The 22,218-nt window shown below is 37.8% G+C and overlaps 1 protein-coding gene across 1 annotated transcript in view; it reads right to left on the bottom strand.

Moving 5' to 3' along the window:
* Positions 1-22,218, bottom strand: part of IL1RAPL2 (interleukin 1 receptor accessory protein like 2) — a 1,438,686-nt gene that overhangs the window by 388,760 nt on the left and 1,027,708 nt on the right. Inside the window, exon 5 of the mRNA XM_036460794.2 lies at positions 74-148. Within this exon, the coding sequence (XP_036316687.1) occupies positions 74-148 (75 nt within the window). The remainder of the gene's footprint in view (positions 1-73; positions 149-22,218) is intronic.

Raw genomic sequence — 22,218 nt, 5'->3', positions numbered from 1 at the left:
TTGTTCATGCAATATTCCCCATATGTTAACATAGAGCAAGTTTAGGATCTATTATTCCCAGAAGGGGTCTTACCCAGCTGTACATCAATAATACTTGGCTGATTCTCCATAGGGAACAATGGCTTGGGAGGCTTGTCTGTGAGTAAAGCTAAAAGAGAAAATAATAGAAGGTAAAATTTTTGAGATAAATTATAGAATAGAAAATATTATATCATTTATGGTATTCAATGTTTGTAGACTTGACGGTGTGTAAACATTTATTAGACAGTATTCCTACTTGAGTTGTTACTCTATCCATACAATATCCATTTCCCAGCATATTTAGAGCACCATTTATCACTGTAAATAGGTCATTTCATCAGCTACTCTTTCCAACATGATCAAACAGACTATTTTGAGTAGTTTTATAAGCTTGTGAATTTAAAAAAATGGTAGATTTTAAAAGTATTATTAGAGGAGAACCAAGATGGCAGCATAGATAAATGCTGGTACTTGCTGCTTCCCACAACCACATCAAAATTACAATTAAAATACAGAAAAACCATCATCCAGAGCCACCTGGCATCTGGCTAAATGGAAGTTCTACAACTAGAGAAATATATAAGAAAGCACATTAAGACTGGTAGGTTGCGGGGAGGTGTGGAATAGGCTTGACTGGTACCTACGCGTACTGCTTTTTTAATTGGGAGGAATATTGTATCTGCAGAGGCCCACTGTGAGGAAAAAGGGGCCCCAGCCCAGGCTCCCAGAACTGGGAAGAAAAATTGCTGTAAGTATTCGGGCTATAAAAACCAGTGGGGATTGGGGATCAGTGACACGGAGGCACCTGTTCTTTTTAAAGGGCCTGTGCATGAACTTTCTTGGACTCACTAACTCTGAGCTTCAGCAGTGTCTGATGGCACCTCTGAGGGACCCAGACATATACCAGGAGGAAGTGAATTGTTTGGCATCAGGACAAGGACTCGAGGGGGAGAGGGCTTTCTAACAGACAAAGGTGCTCACAGTGGTTACTGTTTCTATGCTGAGACCTCCCCTGTCCCAGGGCTGACTGGAAACCATACCTAAATCCATATCAACCTGAAGCACACTGTTTGTTCTGCTCTGTTGATTTTCTGAGACCATGCCCCATCCAATTTGCAGCCTCACCCAAGATGTTTGCAGCTGTTTTTCCATATGAATGGCCTGTCCTGGCTCAGGAATCAGACTTTGATAAAATCTCTCAAACAAGCAGAAGCTGGGTCAGTGTGCCCTAAACTTATCATGAAAAGGCCCAAGACCCAGCAATAGCACCAGCCTACCTTGCTTCACAGCTAGGCCTTGCCTGGGCCCTCCCAAACCTGATACAAATAGGAGGAATCTGCAGATCTCTCTGTAACTCCTGCCTGGTAACCCCAAGTGGTGGCTGACTTTGTACCTCCCTGGATACCTAAGAGCCAGTGCACCCAGTGGTTATCATCAGATCATATAAGATTACAACTCTACGCATCCATAAGTGACATACTACAGGGGCAGACTCAGTGAGCACCGAGGCCCCACTGAAGCAAGTCCTGCATCATGGGGTGTCTCCTACATAGCAGCCTTCCCACTGTAGTCTCAGCTGGTCCTCACAGAAAATTTGCCTGGAAGTCAGTTCCTTCCAGCTATGCCAGCAGCAATCAAGGCTCAACTACAACAAGACTGTGCTCACAGTCCACAAAGAGGTACTCCTAGAGTGCCCCACTCAGTTGCCTGGGGAGTCTAAGCCACTAGGCCCTATAGAACACCTACTACACAAGGCTACTTTACCAAGTCAAGGAAACATAGAAGGTCTACCCAATGCAAAGAAATAAACACAGGAAAGCAGCCAGAATACGGAGACAAAGAAACATGTCACAAATGAAAGAAATGGAAGAAAGCAAACTACTGAATATAGAGTTCAAAACCACAGTTATAAGGTTACTCAAGAATCTTCTTGAGACTTCCAAGGGACTTAGATTTTTAAAGAATTTAGTGAGAATGCCAAAAAAAAAAAAAAAAAAAAAAAGGAAAAGGACAGTCAGAAATTAAGCATACACTGACTGAAGTAAATAATACTATACAGGGATTCAATCCCCTTTTAATTTGCACAAATTTTATGCACTGGGCCACTAGTTTCCTTCATAAGGAAAGTATGAGTTCATCAGCCTCAGGTTACAGAATAAAGTATTCTGTAATATTTTACAGTATTCCTATAATAAAATATACTCTAAAATATTCCTATAATATTTTAGAGTATTCCTATAATAAAATCAATGATTTGAAATATGAGGAAACAAAATAACACCCAATCATGAGAGCACAATGAAAATAGAATCCAAAAATATAGAGATAGTGTAAGAAGCCTTTGGGACAACTTCAAGCATACCAACATCAGAATTATTGGGGTGCCAGGAGAAGAGAGAGAGCAAGATACTGAAAACCTATTTGAAGAAATAATGACAGAAATCTTCCTATACCTGCTGAAAGAAATAGATTTACAAGTCTAGAAAGCACAGAAAATATCAAACAAGAGGAACCCAAAGAGGATTACACCAAGACATATCATAATTAAAATGCCAAGGGATAAAGACAAAAAGAGAATCTTAAAAACAGCAAGAAAAAGTACTTAGTTATCTGCAAGGGAGGGCCCATAAAACTGTCAGCTGACTTCTCAGCAGAAACTTTGCAACTCAGAAGGAAGTGCCAAGAAATATTCAAAGTAATGAGTATCAAGGACCTATAATCAGGATTACTCTACCAAGCAAAGCTATGATTTATAATTGAAGGTCAGATAAAAAGCTTCACAGAGAAGAAAAAGCTAGAGTTCATCACTACCAAACCAGGATTACATGAATTGTTGAAGGGTATTCTTTAAGAGAAAAAGCGAAAGATAGCCGAAACCGGTTTGGCTCAATGGATAGAGCATCGGCTTGGGGACTGAAGAGTCCCGGGTTCGATTCCGGTCAAGGGCATGTACCTTGGTTGCGGGCATATCCCCAGTGGGGGGTGTGCAAGAGGCAGCTGATTGATGACTCTCTCTCATCGATGTTTCTAGCTCTCTCTCTCCTTTCCTCTGTACAAAATCAATAAAATATATTTTTTTTAAAAAGAGAAAAAGCGAAAGATAAATATGAACAATAAAAAGGAATAAATGCATATCTATCAATAATTGAATCTAAAATAAAAATAAACATATAAGAAATCTAATGAACAAAATAAACTGGTAAATAAAATAGAATCAGAGACATGGAAATTGAACAGACTGACAATTCTCAGAGGAAGGGAGAGTGGGGGAGTGGAAAGAGATTAAACAAAGATTTTATATGCATGTATGCATTACCTATAGACACAGAAAAGAGGGTGTCAAAGGCATGGGGTGGGGCAGGAACTGGGTGAAGAGGAGCAATAAGGGGGGAAAAGAGGGAGATCTTTAATATGCTCAACAATAAAGATTAAAATAAATAAATAAAAATATAAATCAATAAATGAATAAAAGTATTATCAGATAAACATATGTTTGTGGTGCTACACATTCTTAATGAAATATAATCTAATGACCTGGTAGATAGAATCTTCTATGCCTCTGAATCATCCAACAATCCCTACTCTAATCACCAAAAGTAATATAAAAATAATTATCACCTTCATTAGAATCACTGATCAAAAACACTGATTGAATATATTTGTCCACCAAATCCTGTAGTAAGTGCTAAGGGAAAAGGAAGTAGATATGCAATCTAGAACTATTAATACAGAATTAGCACATCAAAATAATTAGATAATGAAATAAAGAATACAATCTAATAAAAATTGTAGCATTTGCACTATAAGACTACTGTGGTAAAGGAATGGGGGAAAGAGAGATCAATAATGGGAAAACTCTTATGAAGGAAACTAGCGGCCCAGTGCATAAAATTTGTGCACATTAAAAGGGGATTAATTAGAGGAAACATTTTAATATTGCTGTTTGTCCTTTCTCTATAATAGAAATGTCAGAGATGAAAGAAAATTAGTAAATGTATATTTAAGTCTTCCTCCTGTCAAAGTCTGGGGTGCACCACAGGACCCAGAGTCAAGTCACTGCCCATCTACATATGCCTCTAAATTGCATGAGACTCAGAACCAGTTGCCCCCTCTTTCCACTGGGCTAGATGCAGACCTGGATGGTCCCACCCTTATCAAGCCCTGCCAGGAAGGGGAGCAGCCTCAGGTCCCCACCATGTGGGGGATGTGGCCTCAGATCCCCTGTCAAGCCCCGCTCTTTGGGGTGTTTGACCTCAGGTCCCCCAGCCTGGCACCAGAGCAGGGGGCATGGCCTGAGGTCCCCTGTCCTGGTGCCAGGGTGGGAAGCACAGACTGAGGTCCCCTGTCAAGCCCCAAGGGGGCAGGAGGGAGGGTGCACAGCCCCAGGTCCCTGTGGATTTCTCGTTAAGGATCTTTATGAGAACTCGGCCTCTGCTGTGGGTGCAGCCACCTTGTGTTATGGAAACCCCACCTCCACTGTGGGTGCAACCATCTTTGTGGTGGAGTGATAGTAAATTTGCATAACCCCTCTTTATTATATACAATAGGATGGTCTCCACATAGACCTTAAAGAGCAGAGAAGTCTTTCAAATGCATAATAAGGAAGAAGAAATAGAAGAAAGATTATTAACACAATTTGAGAAACAGAGTTAGAACTCATCAAGCACAGTGTAACTAGAGAAGGATCTGATTATAAGAATTTGGGTGGAGTGAAGAGCAAGTTGTTCATCATGTGGAATAACTTTAACTGAAACTAGATAGATAAAATGGAGCTCAATTCTGGAGTATCCAGAGAAACATGCAGAGGAATTTGAACATGATGTAGTAAACTAGAAGGCATTGTAGATTCTTGAAACAGAAACAACAAAAGACTCAAAGGAAGTGCTATATAAAGATGATTGGCTTGATACACAAAATGTGCTGGAGAAGAACAAAACCAGCCAAGAAGATACAGTAACAATGCTGTCATAGGGGCATTAGGAGTCAGAGTGGTGGAGTAAGAAAAAAAAAAAAAAAAAAGAGGCAACTATGAGCTACACCTGGAAGAAGAAATGAAAAGAGTTGGCACAGATAAAAATGATTTATATCAATCTCTTATTTATATCTTGAATTATTTTCAATGTTCCCAAAGTTATATAATGCTTTAGTTATCCAACTTATTATTCTATTTATTAAAGGGAAATGTTTTATACTTGTTTGCAATTCACAGGAGACAGAATGGAGCTGGGTATTTAAGCGAATCATCAAACTATCATTAATGGACTGGTTTAAGAATTTCCTGCTGACATGAGTGAAGTTCATATCATATTTTCAAGGAAGTTTCGAAGAAATTGAAAAGTTGATCACATGACAGGTAAGGTTAGGAAAATATACAAATTGGATGAAATTGCCCAAATAGTTGTTGATAACAAATTTACCAGAAATTCATTTAAGGAAGAATTTAACATTAGCTTTATCTTCCTGATATTCAAATAGCTTAAAATGAAAAAGTTTTAGTGAATTACTCTAATGTTTCCAACAAATTTTTTATTGATGGCCTACAATACATCTCTTTTTTTATGGAATCAAATAATATATTTTTCTAAGCTGATTTTGGCATAGTATAGATGAAATATAATATCTACAACTTCATCTTCTAAATATTTGATGTACTCTTAATAATCTGATACTTAAATGTTATTTAAACTATAAGAAATATATTTTAAAATAAATTTAAATATTTGAATTTAAAATCCAGTAATAACAAATGTTCAATTTTGTTGTTGCTTGTTTTTATTTATAATAATGAAATATTGGAAACAACCAAAATACCTATCAGTAGGCCACTGGTTAAAAATATTCTGATACTTTAATATAATTATAAAAATTAGCTAAATCTATATATCTATAAATAAAAGATCTCTAAGATAAACTGATCAATGAAAAAACAAGGTTCTAAATAGTATGCACATTATACAATCCTATGAATAAAATACATAAAATATACATATAGTAGAGGCCCAGTGCACAAAATTCATGCATGGGGGTGAGGGGGGGTGTCCCACAGCCCAGCCTGCAGCCTCTCAAATCTGGAACCCCTCGAGGGATGTCCAACTACCTGTTTAGGCCCGAGGACAGTTGAAAATCTCTCTCACAATCAAGGACTGCTGGCTCCCAACTGCTTGCCCGCCTGCCTTCCTGATAGCCCCTAACCGCTTCTGCCTGCCAGCCTGATCACCCCCTAACCACTCCCATGCCAGTCCCTGATTGATGTCTAACTGCTCCCCTGCCAGCCTGTTTGCCCCCAACTTCCCTCCTTTGCCGGCCTGGTCACTCCTAACTGCTCTCCCCTGCAGGGTTGATCACCCACAACTGCCCTCCCTTGCAAGCCTGGTCCCTCCTAACTGCCCTCCCCTGCTGGCCATCTTATGGTGGCCATCTTGTGTCCACATAGGGACAGGATATTTGACCATGTGGGGGCAGTCATATTGTGTGTTGGAGTGATGGTCAATCTGCATATTACTCTTTTATTAGATAGGATAGAGGCCTGGTACATGGGTGAGGGCCAGCTGGTTTGCCCTGAAGGGTGTCCCAGATTAGGGTGGGGGTTCTCTTGGGGAATGGGGCTGCCTGGATGAGGGGCCTGTGGTAGTGTGCAGGCCAGCCATGCCACCTGGCAACCCAAACAGAGGCCCTGGTATCTGAAATTTATTTATCTTCTACAATTTAAACTTTGTAGCCTGGAGCAGAGCCAAGCCTCCTGCTTACACTGTGGCTGCTGCCATTTCTGTTTGGATTTGTTTACCTTCTAGAGTTGAAACTTTGTAGCCTTGAGTGGTGGCCTAGGCCATCAAGGGCAGGCAGAAAGCTTGGCTTCATCCCTTGCTTGGGAAACCCAAGCCTCCCTCCTGCTCTCTGTGGCTGTAGCCATCTTGGTTGGGTTTATTTGCATAAGTGGGTGTGGCTGTGGGAGTGGCTGGTGGGTGTAGTAGAGTCGTGGTTAATTTGCATATTACTCTTTTATTAGGTAGGATGTGATATGTTTGTATATATATTATATATAAAGTTTTTGTGTAAGTATGGAATTTCTGAAGGAATACATATGAAACTGGTATCTGAGGAGAGAAACTGGGTGGCTGAGAAATGGTGGATTATGGGGAAGGATGATATTGGCAGTCAGAGAAATATTAATTTTTCATTATATACTTTTTATACATTAATTAGAACAACTTACATAAACTATGCTTTCAAAACATTACTAAAATTAAATTTAGATTTAACCCAGCCACCTACATTTTATTTATAAAAATCATTTTGGTTTATTTGTAGAATTGTCAATTTGACTTACACATTCAGGTAATAGACACTTAGCTTGACAAAAACTGTTCTTAGACTTATTTTCAAATGTTTCTTGCCTCCAAATGAATTACAGTAATTAAAATGTGATAGGATGAATCAATTGTAAGTAATATATTTCATACTCAGTGATCAATGTTTTGTCCTACTTTAATTGGAATATGAATTTGGAGTCATTGTTTTCTCCTACCCTTAGGTTACATTCTGCCATGGACTATGATTATATTTACCCTGATTTTATTATTGTTAAATGTCAATTACTGAAGTGACATTATTAATATTCATGATAACTTTAAGTGCCTTACGTTTGTAGGTGGATCATAATTTTCAAAGTGCTTTTAGAAACATAAGTTCAAGTAATCTACACACTTACTTTGGGATGTAAGGAAGAAAGTTATAATTATGCCCATTCTAAATGAAGCTTACATTGTCTCATTTGGAGCCCCCTGTAACCAAAAGCATACATTAGCAGAATGGATAGTTAAGAATATATAAATTGGAGGCAGGAGACTGATAAAAATGCTCAGCACTGAACCAATGGTTTTTAGCCTCTTTGACTACACAATAATTAACTTAGCTAAGGTTCCTAGGCCAGGGGAGCCATTTTGTGGCAAATAGCCAGCTGAAACATGAAAACATGATTCCCTATAGGACATTTCAGTATGTCCTATAGAGAATGTATTTTGTTTTTTTCTAAATCCATGAATGAAAGAGGATGAACTTGCACTTACCCTAACACATCCCAGTGAGATGTATGGAGTAGAGTAGGGGTGTCGAACTCAATCAGAGAAGGGGCCAAAAATCTAAAATCCAGCCTAAATCGCGGGCCGAATGGTTTACTGAACAGTGATAAACTGACAATGTTAACCAGAAATGTGAATTTAAAATGAGTGGAACAATCTTTTCCTTAACAGTGCTGTTAACCAACTCACATGCTATCAAGCAAAACAATAATATTGGTATCAAGCAAAACAGTAATATTGGAATGTACCTAAAATGCTCATTGTTTTGTTTTCTGGCTAGATGTCTGACACCGTTTTCCCCGGATCAATGAGTCAATGTTCGGTTTTATTTCTTGGGCTGTAGCAGCCCGCCAAACAGCATGGAGGTTGTCATCGGTAATGCGTGATCTGTGCTTGTTTTTGTTCAGATTCATTATTGAAAACATCTGTTCACAAAGATAGGTGCTCCCGAACATGGGTAGAATACGGGCAGCATGAAGTCGGAGCTCTGGCATTGAGTCAGGGGGCAGTAGAGGGTAGAAGTCCTCAATTTCAACATCCTGAAACCTTGATTTCAGGCCACTGTCAGACTGAAGCTTGATTATCTCCATCTGAAGGTGATGGGGCACATTGTTGACATCAACTGTAAAAGGATTGGCAAAGATGTCAAAGCCTGAGTGCTGTGTTCTAAAGTCAGAGAAGCGCCGCTCAAATTCACTTAGTAAACGGCTAACTTTGGTAGCCAGCCGACTGCAAGGAAAAGTACCAGAAATAGTGGTTGAGATACTCAAACAAACGGGAAAGTGGGCAAGATTGTCCTGTTCCAGTTGGGACTTCCATAGTTGAAGTTTACGCTGGAATGCTGTGATCATGTCAGACATCTTTGTGATGACTTGTTTGCGTCCCTGCAGCTTCAGATTCAGTTGGGCGAGATGCTCGCATATGTCACACATCATAGCAAAATCACATAGCCAGGCGGGATCCGACAGTTCAGGCAAGGGCTTTCCTTTACTTTCCATGAAAAGAGCAATTTGTTCTCTGAGCTCAAAAAATCTTTTGAGGACTGTGCTCTTGCTCAGCCATCTTACTTCTGTGTGGTATGGCACGTCTCCATGCTCTGCACCCACCTCCTGTAAAAACTGCTGGAACTGGCGATGATTCAGGCCACGTGCCTGTATAAAGTTAATAGTTTTAATGACTGTGGTCATTATGTCATTCATGTCCAGAACTTTTCCACACATAGCCTCTTGGTGGATAATGCAATGATAAGTAATCAAGGGTGTGGCAGTGACTTTTTTTGCATTCTTTCCTTCATTAGTCCAACCAAGCCTTTCTTTTCTCCGCACATTGAAGGTGCGCCATCGGTAGTTAGCCCCACCAACTTTTCCCAGGGTAATTTAAAATTATTTATAGATTTCTCCACAGCCTCAAATATATCTCTACCAGTCGTCGTCCCATGCATGGCAGCTACATCCAAAAGTTCCTCAGTGACAGAGAGGTCGGTCTTCGTAGCACGTATAAAGATGGACAGCTGCGCTGTATCAGTGTTGTCTGTGCTTTCATCGATAGCAAGTGAAAAAGCGAGATAACTGCATGCCTGTTCGGCCAGCTGTGATGATAGATTTCCTGAGAGTTCTTGAACTCTATCTGCAATGGTGTTTCTTGACAAACTGACATTTTGAAAACTCTGTATCTGGTCTGGGCATACTTGCTCACACACTTTTAGCATGCATTGCTTCAAAAAGGCACCCTCTGAAAAAACACCTTGAAGTACGGGCAATTTCTTCAGCCACTATAAAGCTTGCTTTCACTGCAGCATCATTTTTCGCTGTAGCCTTTGTAAACATTTGCTGCTGTGATTGTAGTTTGCCTTTTAGTTCTTTAACAATTTTATGCTTTTCTTCCAAAGTATATTTGCCATACTTAACATTATGTTTGGTGTCAAAATGACGACGTATATTGTACTCTTTCATCACCGACACTGTCTCATAACACAATATACACACTGGTTTGCCCTCTCTAAGCGCAAACATGTATTCATTTTCCCATTTGTCATTAAATTGTCTGCCTTCACCGTCAACTTTTCTTTTCCTGGACATTTTGGGATCAATATTGGCAGTAAAAGATGTAGTTTATTGGAAATCTGCGTTAGAAGGAAAAAGTTAAAAACTGCACAGGGATAGCTTGATTTGGCAGATGGAGTGGAGAAAAAAAAGTCAGTCAATAAATGCCTGGCTGGGTACAGATAGCAGATTCTGTTGCGATTTTTATGCCTACACTTTATGCCAGGAACTGGCAGCTTCTGCTGTGTATTTTTTATGCCCGCACACTCACTCTCTCCTCTGCTCTGCCACCCGCACAACCACATCAGATGCTGGACTATAGGTCACGCCTCCTGAATCTCTCGTGACTTGTTATCTATGCGCATGTGTAATAGATAGCAAGTATGGCGGCCGGCGAGGCGGCAGGCGAGATCACAAGCCTCCTATGTCACCGCGCATCATTGTGATGGAACGCAGCGGAGTGCAGTGATGACAGTGTGGTGCGGGCCACATTGCAAGGCCTGGCGGGCCGGATTTGGCCCGCTGGCCTTGTGTTTGACATGTGTGGAGTAGAGCCTTATTAAATTCCAATATCAAGTCTAGGCCTAAGAAATGTCAAGTACATCATGTTTATGATGATAAAGCAGCCAATGCAGCAATTTATCTGGATTCTGACCACCAGCCTAGAGACAAATCTATCATCACCCAGTATAATTATAATATTTTCATATTAGATAGAGCACATGCTATCATGGTCAGACAAGCTTATTTCTTTTGTTTCTTTTAAAATATCATCTGAATTTCACAGTTACTGTTTGGAAAATAAAGAGGGGGGTCATCAATATGAGGCCTCTTGAACAACAGAGTGGAGACTGACAACTGTATAAGAAAACTTATCCTAAACCTTTAGAGGGACAAACTGGGGTTTGAGCTAGCCTTTTAATTTACTTCTTAAGCTTAATGCTTTGATTGAAAGAAAGCTGAGTCAGCTACTCTGGAGACCCTGACTTTCTCACCGGTCTCTGGGAGTTTTCTGTCTCCACCTCAGCTGGACCACAATTTGAATTCTGGATGCATGTTCCCCACTTTAGTTTTATTTACATTATGGACGTGGGAAGATATGCAAAAAAGGTCTCCACCATGGTGTATGTTAAGGTCAATGAAATAGATCCTTTAAAATTCATTCAACACACAAGCACTGAAATCACATTTCAAAATCATTATTTTTAACACAACATTTAACCATTCAAAATCTACCAATGTCTCCTACATTTTCAACAGGATAAAATCTGAACCTGTCAGCTGGGAACACAAAAGCAATCACAATATATCCTTTAAAAAAATCTTCCTGCCTCTTTCCCCACTCTTCTCAAACTTCATCAATGCTGTATATCCAAGTTACTTTCCAAATTTACTCACTTAACACATAACATCAATTTCCAACTCTGCAACTTGGCTTAAACACTTTCTCTAAGCTTGGAATCAAATAAAAATAGTTATTATAGTTATAACCAATTTAGTATCTACTTGTGCTAGGCACTGTCCTAATGTATTTTGTATTACATTTTATAGATAACTTTCCCAAATTCAAGTAGATTTTGATTAGTAAATCTGAGATTGGAACTGAGTTCAGTATGATTTCACTATGTCCACAATGCCTTTCTAAGAGCCTCCTTTCCTTTTTGCCATCCCAAGTCCTATCTATCCCCAAAATCCAGTTTAAGGGATGCATCCTCCAGAGAGCCTTCCCTAATAAAAATCCAAATTAATATTCCCATTCTCTAAATTCCTATAACATTTGCTATTTCTTTGAATCACTAACTTGGTTCATAATATACACTGCTTTAAATACAAATTAAACCTCACCTTATATGTGTATGTCTACTTTCTTTTTATTTATGTTTTTTATTTTTTATTTTATTTATTTTATTATTTTTAAAATATATTTTATTGATTTTTTTGCCCCCCTCCCTCCCTCCCATACCATCCCTCCCCAGAGTTTTATGTCCATTGGTTATACTTATATGCATGTATACAAGTCCTTCGGTTGATCTATTGTATTATCTCCCCCAGATCTTCCTCCCCTCCCCACTGTAATTTGACAGTCTGCTTGTTGCTTTACTGTCTCTATATCTGTCTTTTGGTTCATCAGTTTATAATGTTCTTTATTATCCATAAATGAGTGAGGTCATGTGGTGTTTCTCTTTCATTGATTGGCTTATTTCACTCAGCATGATGCTCTCCAATTCCATCCAGGTTGCTGCAAATGATGAGAAATCCTTCTTTTGTATGGCAGCATAGTATTCCATTGTGTAGATGTACCATAGTTTTTGGATCCAATCATCTGCTGACGGACACTTAGGCTGTTTCCAAATTCTGGCTATTGTAGATTGTGCTGCTATGAACATAGGGGTGCATATATCCTTTCTGATTGGTGTTTCTAGTTTCTTGGGATATATTCCTAGGAGTGGGATTACTGGGTCAAATGGGAGTTTCATTTTCAGTTTTTTGAGGAAACTCCATACTGTTCTCCACAGTGGTTGTACCAGTCTGCATTCCCACCAGTAGTACACGAGGGTTCCTTTTTCTCTGCAACCTCCCAACACTTGCCGTTTGTTGATTTGTTGATGTTGGCCATTCTAACAGGTGTGAGATGGTACCGCATTGTTGTTTTGATTTGCATCTCTTGGACAATTAGTGACTTTGAGCACGTTTTCATGTGCCTTTTGGCCTTCTTTCTGTCTTCTTTTGAAAATATTCTATTTAGGTCCATTGCCCATTTTTTAATTAGATCATTTATCTTCCTTTTATTAAGTTGTATAAGCTGTCTGCAGATGTTGGAGATTAAGCCTTTATCCATGATAACATTTGCAAATATGTTCTTCCATACAGTGGGCTTTCTTGTTGTTTTTATGTTTCTTTAAAAATATTTTGTTCTCTGTCTTCTTTTTTATCCTTTTGTCACTTTGATCAAGATTCAAAATCTTTTGAAAAGGGGCTGAATGGACAAGTTTTGAGCTCCACCTCTAGCCAAGACTGCATGCAAACCCTGAGGAAAAGAAAAATCCCCTAAAGCAGGATTCCAAACCTCAGTTTTATGAACTTTCCATGACAGATGATACTCTGTTGTAGTGACTATCTTGTGCATTGTAGGATATTGAGCAGCATCCTTGTCTCTACACACTAAATTCCAGTAGCATACCCTCCCCTGGTTGTGACAACCAAAACTTTCTCCAGACATTGGAAAATGCTCCCTGGGGAGCAAAAATCACACCTGGTTGAGAACCACTGTCCTTCAGGGAACTTAGTGTACCTGATGTTGTAAGGCAGTGGTCAGCAAACTCATTAGTCAACAGATTCAAATATCAACAGTATGACAGTTGAAATTTCTTTTGAGAGCTGAAAACTGACTTCTGCGTATGGGCCATGAAGTTTCAATCGCACTGTACATGTTTGCCTGCACATGGTATTTTGTGGAAGAGCCACACTCAAGGGGCCAAAGGGCTGCATGTGGCTCGTGAGCTGCAGTTTGCTGACCACTGTTCTAAGGAAAGAAGATTTAGGAATAATTTTCATGTAGGAAAGCAAAATAGAGGTTCTTCTTAAGATAATTAGATCTAAGGGGGGCCAGGAGATTTTGTTAATATTCTTAAATGTTTCCTGTAATCATTAAGGGAGATTAACCATGTGTAGCCTATGTAGTTGACTAGTTTCAAGATTTCATAAATTAAACGCAAAATAAATTTGGAAATTACTGACCTCTGGAAACATCATAAGCAATATTATTCTTTGGAAAGAAATAGCTCTTTCTGATTAACTACATAAACTTCCTAATTCTAAATTATGATGTACACTATTTACTATCCACTTAGTTAAATTGAAGTCCCATATATTATAAATATTTCATATCTAGGATTACTATTCTGATTTAGATAATTATCTAGGAAAATTACAAAAAAACCCCACACAATTATTTAATGCTAGAAGCCCATTGCATGAAGAGATTCGTGCAATAGGCTTTCCTTCCCTTGGCTTTCACTCCAGCCATAGTCTGCTGCCTTCATCTCTTTGGAGTCTGCCATCTTTTTATTTTTTTTTTCCTTTAAAATTTTTTTTTATTGATTATGGTATCATATAATTGTCCTCATCCCCCCATTCCCATCCCAAACCCCTCCCCATATATGCCCCCACCCCCTGTTGCCCATGGCCACTGGCTAGGCCCATATGCATGCACACAAGTACTTTGGTTGATCTTTCTCCCTTACCCCCACCCTCCCCTACTTTCCCTCTGAGGTTTGAGAGTCTGATTGCTGCTTCTCTTTCTCTCTGTCTGTTTTGTTCATCAGTTTATGCTGTTCATTATTTTCTCTAGATGTCTAAGATAATGTGATCCAAGAAATACCCTTGTAAGAACTGAAACTGAGACAAGCCATAATGGTTATGCTGAGAGGCAAATGAATCAGTTCTTTCTGGGCCAACAGTTCTTTTGAGTCCCAATTTCAATGTCAAACAGTCCCTTATGTGTACATGTCAGCCATGATATTTCAGATCTGGTTGGTGGACAAATGGTGGTGATGCAGGTCTGACTGTCTCTGGTTTGGTCCTGGGCATCCTTCAGCAACACACAGCTGCTATCTGCTGGTATGGCTAAGTGCCATCCTCTTTGCTGCTTCTTTTCAGACTCCAGTTGGAGTCTGCCATCTTTGCTGCAGACTGCCCTCTTTGTCTTTGCTGCAGACTATGGTGTGTGCAGTCCTCATCTTCACTGAAGCTGGAGTGCTGCTCCTGTAGATCCCTTCACCTCCTGTCCTCCCTGTCATAGCAGACATCCTGCCCTGCCAGACCACTCAACACCTGGAGCAGCCACCAACTTTGTCTTTCTAATGTGCATAGTCTCTCCTGATTGGCTGGTGGGCATAATGGAGGTATGGTCAATTTACATGTTTGTCTATTATTAAGTAAGATCATCTTTAATCATAGAGACCTATAAGTCCAAACAGGACCAGTCCTGAGTACAATGTGTCTCATTTACCCAAGCTTCATCACTTTGCATATTCCTGTGGTCAGCTTTATGTGGGGTAATTGGTATTGTGAATACATTTGTGTTTGATGCCCTATGTGCTGTGTCTTGTTGTGTTGTCTTTTGTGGCTTTAAGTCATTTCAGTACAGAGAGAGAGCTGCATAACCAGAACCCTGAGAGGAACAAACATAGGGAGAAAACACACACACACATACACAAAAAACAATCCCATATGAAAGAAAAGAAGGAATCACCATTAAAAAGAAGTAAACAAAATGGAGGGAAGCAATAAATCAGAGAAAGGATTCAGAGCAATGGTCATAAGGACATTGAAAATAATGAAAGACAAATTTAATGATATGTGTAAGAACCACGAGGAAATGAAGAAGACCCAAGAATACATGAAAAATGACATTGCTGCTGCAATAAAGAACTAAATAGAAAGCATCAACAGTATATGAGAAGCAGAGGACTGCATCAGGGAGTTAGAAGACAAGGTAGGAAAAAATACCCAAGCAGAGCAACAACTGGAAAAACAAAAACAAACAAACAAACAAACAAACAAAAACACCTTAAAAACAGGAGGAGAACATAAGGGAACTTTGGAATAACATGAAATGAAACAACATCTGACTAATGGTGTCTCATGAAAGGAAATTGAGAAATGAATAAAAAAACTGTTAAAATAAATAATGACAGAAAACTTCCCTGATATTAGGAAGAAGGAAAAACTCACAGAAGTCCAAGATGTTCAGAGTCCCAAACAAGATGAACCCAAATAGACTGACACCAAGACACATTATAATTAAAGTGGCAAACACCAACAGCAAAGTAAGAATCTTAAAGGCCACCAGAGAGGGACATAAAGTTAGCTATACGTGATCTCCCATCAGACTATCAGCTGATTTCTCAACAGAAAGACATCAGGCCAGAAGATAATGGAATGAAATATACAAAATCATGAAAGGAAGGGTCTGAATCCAAGAATACTGTACCCAACAAGGCTATCAATCAAAGTTGAGCATGAAATCAGGAACTTCACAGACAAAAAAGGGCTAGGTAAGCTTAATGCTACAAAACCAGCAGTGCAAGAGATGCTAAAGAGAATTCTGTAAAAAGAAGAAATAGGAAGGGTAGAAGGAACACAGGCATAAAAAATAAAAATGGCAATACACAAGTACCTATCAATAATAACTTTAAATTTAAATGGATTAAATGCCCAATCAAAAGACATAGGGTAGCTGAGTGAGTAAGAAAACATGACTCATATATTGGCTATCTACAGGAGAACCACCTCAGACCAAAAGCCTCACAAAGACTGATGTTGAAGAGGTGGAGAAAAGTTTTTCAGGTGAATGGAAATGAAAAAAAAATCTGAGTTAGCAATAATTATTTGAAAAATTAGACTTTAAATAAAGGCCATAACAAGAGATAAGGAAGACCACTTCATAATACTAAAGGGAGCAATTCAACAAGAAGACATAACTCTGGTAAACATATATGTACCCAATAAGGAGCATCCAAATACATAAAAAAAATTCTGGAGGATATCAAGGGAGAGATTGACAGCAATACAGTCATGAAATGGGATATTAATACCTCACTAACACAATTGGATAAATACTCTAAACAAAAAGTTAGCAAATAAACATCAATCCTAAATGATTCACAAGATCAAATGGAATTAATTGACATCTTCAGAACATTTAAACCAAAGTCACAGAATATACATTCTTCTCAAGTGCACATGGGTCATTTTCAAAGATAGACCACATATTGGGACACAGGCAAAGTCTCTTCAAATTCAAGAAGATAGAAATCATAACAAGCATTTTCTAAGATTACAATGACATAAAATTGGAAATCAACTACAATAAAAACAATGAAAAAATTCAAAGACCTGGAGGCTAAATAGCATTCTATTGAATAATGATTGGGTTATCAAAGAGATCAAAGAAGAAATAAAAGCATCATGGCAACAAATGACAATGAAAACACAACAATACAAAATCTATAGGACACAGTGAAAGCAATCTTGAGAGGGAAGCAGTACAGGCCTACCTTAAAAAAAAAAAAAGGGAAGAGAGAAAAAGAAAAGAAAGGAAAAAATACTAATAATTTATCTAACCCTACAACTCAAAGAATTAGAAAGAGAACAACAAGAAAAACCCAACATAAGCAGAAGGAAAAAAAAAATGATAAAGATCAGAGCAGAAATAAACAACATAGAGACAAACAAAACCAAAACAAAACAAAACAAAAACTATACAAAAGATTAACAAAACCAAGAGCTGGTTCTTTGAAAGGTTAACCAAGATTGATTAACCTGTAGTCAGACTCACCAAGAAACAAAGAGAAAGAGCTCAATTGAACAAAATCAAAAATGAAAGAGATGAAGTAACAAGCACTCCCACTGAAATGCAAAGTATTATAAAAAATACTATGAACAATTCTTTCCAACAAAATGGACAACCTAGTTGAAATGGACATATTCTTAGAAAAATACTATCTCCCAAAATTCAATAAGGAAGAATAAAAACAAGTGGATAGACTGATAACTACCAAAGTAATTGAGGAAGTGCTCAAAAATCAAGCAAACAAAAGCCCTGGTCTAGTCATCTTTACAAGTGAGTTTTACCAAGCATTCAAAGAGGAATTAAAATGTATCCTCCTCAAACTATTCCAAAAAATTCAAGAGGAAGCAACACTTCCAATTTCTTCCTATGAAGCCAGCATTACCCTAATTCCAAAACTAGCTAAGGACACCACAAAAAATGATAACTACAGGCCAATATTCTTGATGAACATAGATGGTAAAATCCTCAACAAAATTCTAGCAAATCGGATTTAGCATTACATTAGAAAGTTCATATACCATGACCAAGTGGGATTCATTCTGGAAATACAAAGATGGTACAATAACCACAAATCAATAAATTTTATACGTCACATAAAAAATTGAGTGCCAAAAATCACATAATCATATAAAACAATGCAGAATTTTAATTATTTATTTATTAATTAATAATAATAATAATTATTATTATTATTATTATTTTTTACAAAATCCAACTCCTTTCTGGATAAAACCTCTCAGTATAGTGGGAATACCTCAACATAATAAAAGCCTTATATGACAAATCTACAGCCAACATCATACTCAATGGGCAAAAACTAAACTCATTCCCTTGTGAATGGGAACAATACAGGGATGCCCACTTTCACCACAGTACTGGAAGTGCTAGCTATATTAATCAGACCAGAGGAAGAAATAAAAGGCATCCAAATTGGAAAAGAAGTAGTAAAAATGTCCTTATTCATAAATGACATGATACTACCATATTTCCCTGAAAATAAGACATCCTCCGAAAATAAGACCTAGGGCAACTTTGGGAGAAAAAATTAATATAAGACACTGTCTTATTTTCAGGGAAACAGGATATACATAAAAAACCCTAAACACACACACACACACACACGACACAGAAAAAAAGAAAAGAAAAAGAAAACACTACTAGACCTAATATATGAATTTGGAAATGTATCAGGATACAAAATTAACACCCATAAATTTATGGCCTTTTTGTACACCAATAGTGAACTCACAGAAGTAGAAACTAAAAAAATAATTAAGATACCTACGAATAAACATAACTAAGGAGGTAAAAGACCTGTACTCAGAAAACTATAGGACATTTGAAAAAGACATAGAGGAAGACATAAACAAATGGAAGAACATACCATATTCATGGATTGGTAGAAGCAACATCATCAAAATGTCTATACTACCCAAAACAATGTAAAGATTTAATGCAATCCCCATTAAAATACAACAGCATACTTCAAAGATCTATAATAGAACAAACTCTCCAAAACTTAATCTGGAATAATAAAAAAAAAAATACCCCAAATAGCCAAAGCAATCCTAAGAAAGAAGGGATCACAAAACCAGATACCAAGCTATATTACGTAGCCATGGTTCTCAAAACTGCCTGGTACTGGCACAAGAACAGACATGTAAACCAATAGAAAAACAAACAAACAAACAAACAAAAAAAACCAGAATCCAGAAATTGACCCAGGCCATTATGCTCAATTAATATTTGACAAAGGAGGCAAGAGCATACAAAGAAGAAGAGGGAGAAGAAGAAGAAGAAGGAGGAGGAGGAGAAGGAGGAGGAGGAGGAGGAGGAGGAGGAGGAGGAGGAGGAGGAGAAGAAGAAGAAGAAGAAGAAGCAGAAGAAGAAGAAGGAAAGAGGAGAAAGAAGAAAGAAAGAAGAGAAGAAGAAGAAGAAGAGAGAAGGAAGAAGAGAAGAAGAGAAGAAGGAAAGAAGAAGGAGAAGGAAGGAGAAGAAGAAGGAAGAAGAAGAAGAGGAAGAGAAGAAGAAGAAAGAAGAGAAGACGAAAGAAGAAGAAGAAGAAGAAGGAGGAGGAGGAGGAGGAGGAGGAGGAGGAGGAGGAGGAGGAGGAGGAGAAGAAGAAGAAGAAACTATATCACCATTTCACATGTTATACAAAAATAAACTCAAAATGAATAAAGGACTTAAATGTAAGACAGGAAACCATAAATATCTTACAAGACTCCATAGGCAGCAAAATAGCAGACATTTCTTGTAGCAATATTTTACAGACACAGCTCCTAGGGTAATGGAAACTAAAGAGAAAATAAACAAATGGGACTATATCAAAATAAAAATCTTTTTCATCTTTTTCACAGCAAAATAAACCATCAACAAAACATTAAGAAAGCCCACTGCATGGGAGAACATATTTGCCAACAATATTTCAGATAAGGGATTAATTTCCAAAGTTTACAGAGAACACGTATGACTTAATAAAAAGAAGATAAGTGATTCAATAAAAAAATGGACAAGGACCTTTGAAAGAGGATGTACAGAAGGCCAATGGACAAATGAAAACATGCTCAAAGTTACTAATCATCCAAGAGATGCAAATCAAAACAACAATGAGGTATCTTCTCACACCTTTCAGCATGGCTATCAACAAATCAACAAATGACAAATGCTGGTGAGGATGTGGCAAAAAAGGAACCCTTGTGCATAGCTGGTGGGAATGCAGACTGGTGCAGCCACTGTGGAAGACAGTACAGAGTTTCCTCAAAAACTTAAAAATGGAACTCCCATTTGACCCAGTAATCCCATTTCTAGAACTATAGCTCAAGAAACCAGAAATACTGATCAGAAAAGATGTATGTACCCCTATGTACATAGCAGCACAATTTACAATAGCTAAGATTTGGAAACATCCTAAGTTCCCATAAGCAGATGAGTCAATTAGAAAACCATGGTACATCTACACAGTGGAATACTACATAACTACAAAAAGAAAGAACTTTTACCATTTGCAACAGCATGGATGGACCTGGAAAGTATTATATTAAGCATAATAAGCCAGTCAGAGAAAGATAAATATCACATGATGTCACTCATATGTGGGATATAATTATCAACATAATTTAATGAACAGGAATAGATCCAGAGACAAATGAGAGGGGAGTGGGGGTTAGAGAGCAATCAAAAGACTTGAATGCATGCATATTAGCATAACCAATGGACACATACACTGGGACAGTTGGGGCTTGCCTGTGATGGGAATGCTGGAGGATCAAGAGGGGGAAAAGTGCTGAGCAACCTACCTCTCTATTGCCCCTGCACAGCCTAGGGTCCCCTAACAACTGCTCTGGGCACCTTTCTTGTGTCCTGGTATGAAATTCAGTGGATGTGCTTGAGAGTTGTGAATGGTAAGGATAGCTGTGAATTTTTCCTAAGGTTTCTTTTCCTCTAGATTCCATATTCATTTCTACTAATAGTTGAAGTTTGAGCAATGCAAGAGCTTTAGGAAATCTTGACCATAAAGACAGAGCAATTTTTTCTTAATGCCATTTGATACAGGGCCCTCCTTTGGAGAGAAACATGTTTATTCAGCACAAATCTACCCAGACAAAAAACAACTTCTATTTTTAAAAGAAAACAACCTCTGGGGAAATGAGTACTTAGATGTTGTGATATCAATTTTTTTTTGTTTATTTGTTTTCTCTTTACATAACATGCTTTTTCTTCACCTTACCTTTTCCTCAAGATTTTGCCTTTAGTCTCTAAAATAGTACAACCAGGGCCCTTATACTCCTGATATAATAAAACATTCAAAATGTGATTACTATAAAATAAAATATATAAGATTGTGTACTTCTGAGTTCCATACATAACTTGGGGTATTCTAAGGACTAAAATAAATATGAGAGGTTAAACATAGAGAATGGATCAATTTTAATTTTTTCTAACTTTATATAGATACATTGAATTATAACTGTGTATGTTTAAGTGTACAGTGTGTTGATTTGATATACATATATAGTACAATATGATAACCACCATAGTGTTAACTAACACTTCCATCATATCACACAATTATGATTTATTTTTGTGGTTAGAACATCTAAGGTATATTGTCTTAGCAACTTTCAAGAATGTCTTGTTAACTATAATCACTATACTGTGCATTAGATTCCCAGAACTTACTCATTTTCTAATTGAAAGTTTGCACTCTTCCAAATCCTAGCTATTGTAGATTGTGTTGCTATATTAATAGCTCCTCAGATCCCTGTCACCCCAACCACTGGCAACTACTATTCTACTCCTTTTCTATAAGTTCCATATATTCTTAATTTTACAAATAAGTAATATCATGAAGTATTTCTCTGTCTGACTTATTTAATTTAGCATAATGCTCTCAAGGTCCACATATATTGGCACAAATGGCAGAATTTCCTTCTGCATCATGGATGAATAACACACACACACACACACACACACACACACACACACCACATTTTAATGGCATGCATAAACTTTGAACTTGTATCAAGCTCCTCATTTAGTTCTATGGTTACTGATCTCTCATATTCCAGAAATTTGACACAGACAGTGATGCCTAAGAATATTAGAGGATACTCAAGGATAGGCAATTTTAGAACTCAGTAAGCTCTTATTTGTCTAATCCATCTGACTATTATGACAGATGAAAAAACTAAATGTCAGAAAAGAAATGAATTGGCTG

The sequence above is a fragment of the Pipistrellus kuhlii genome, unplaced genomic scaffold (genome assembly GCF_014108245.1).
Source record: "Pipistrellus kuhlii isolate mPipKuh1 unplaced genomic scaffold, mPipKuh1.p scaffold_m20_p_33, whole genome shotgun sequence".
Taxonomy (NCBI): domain Eukaryota; kingdom Metazoa; phylum Chordata; class Mammalia; order Chiroptera; family Vespertilionidae; genus Pipistrellus; species Pipistrellus kuhlii.
Note: the sequence above shows the minus strand (reverse complement) of the source record. Positions and strands in the feature narration are given on the sequence as shown.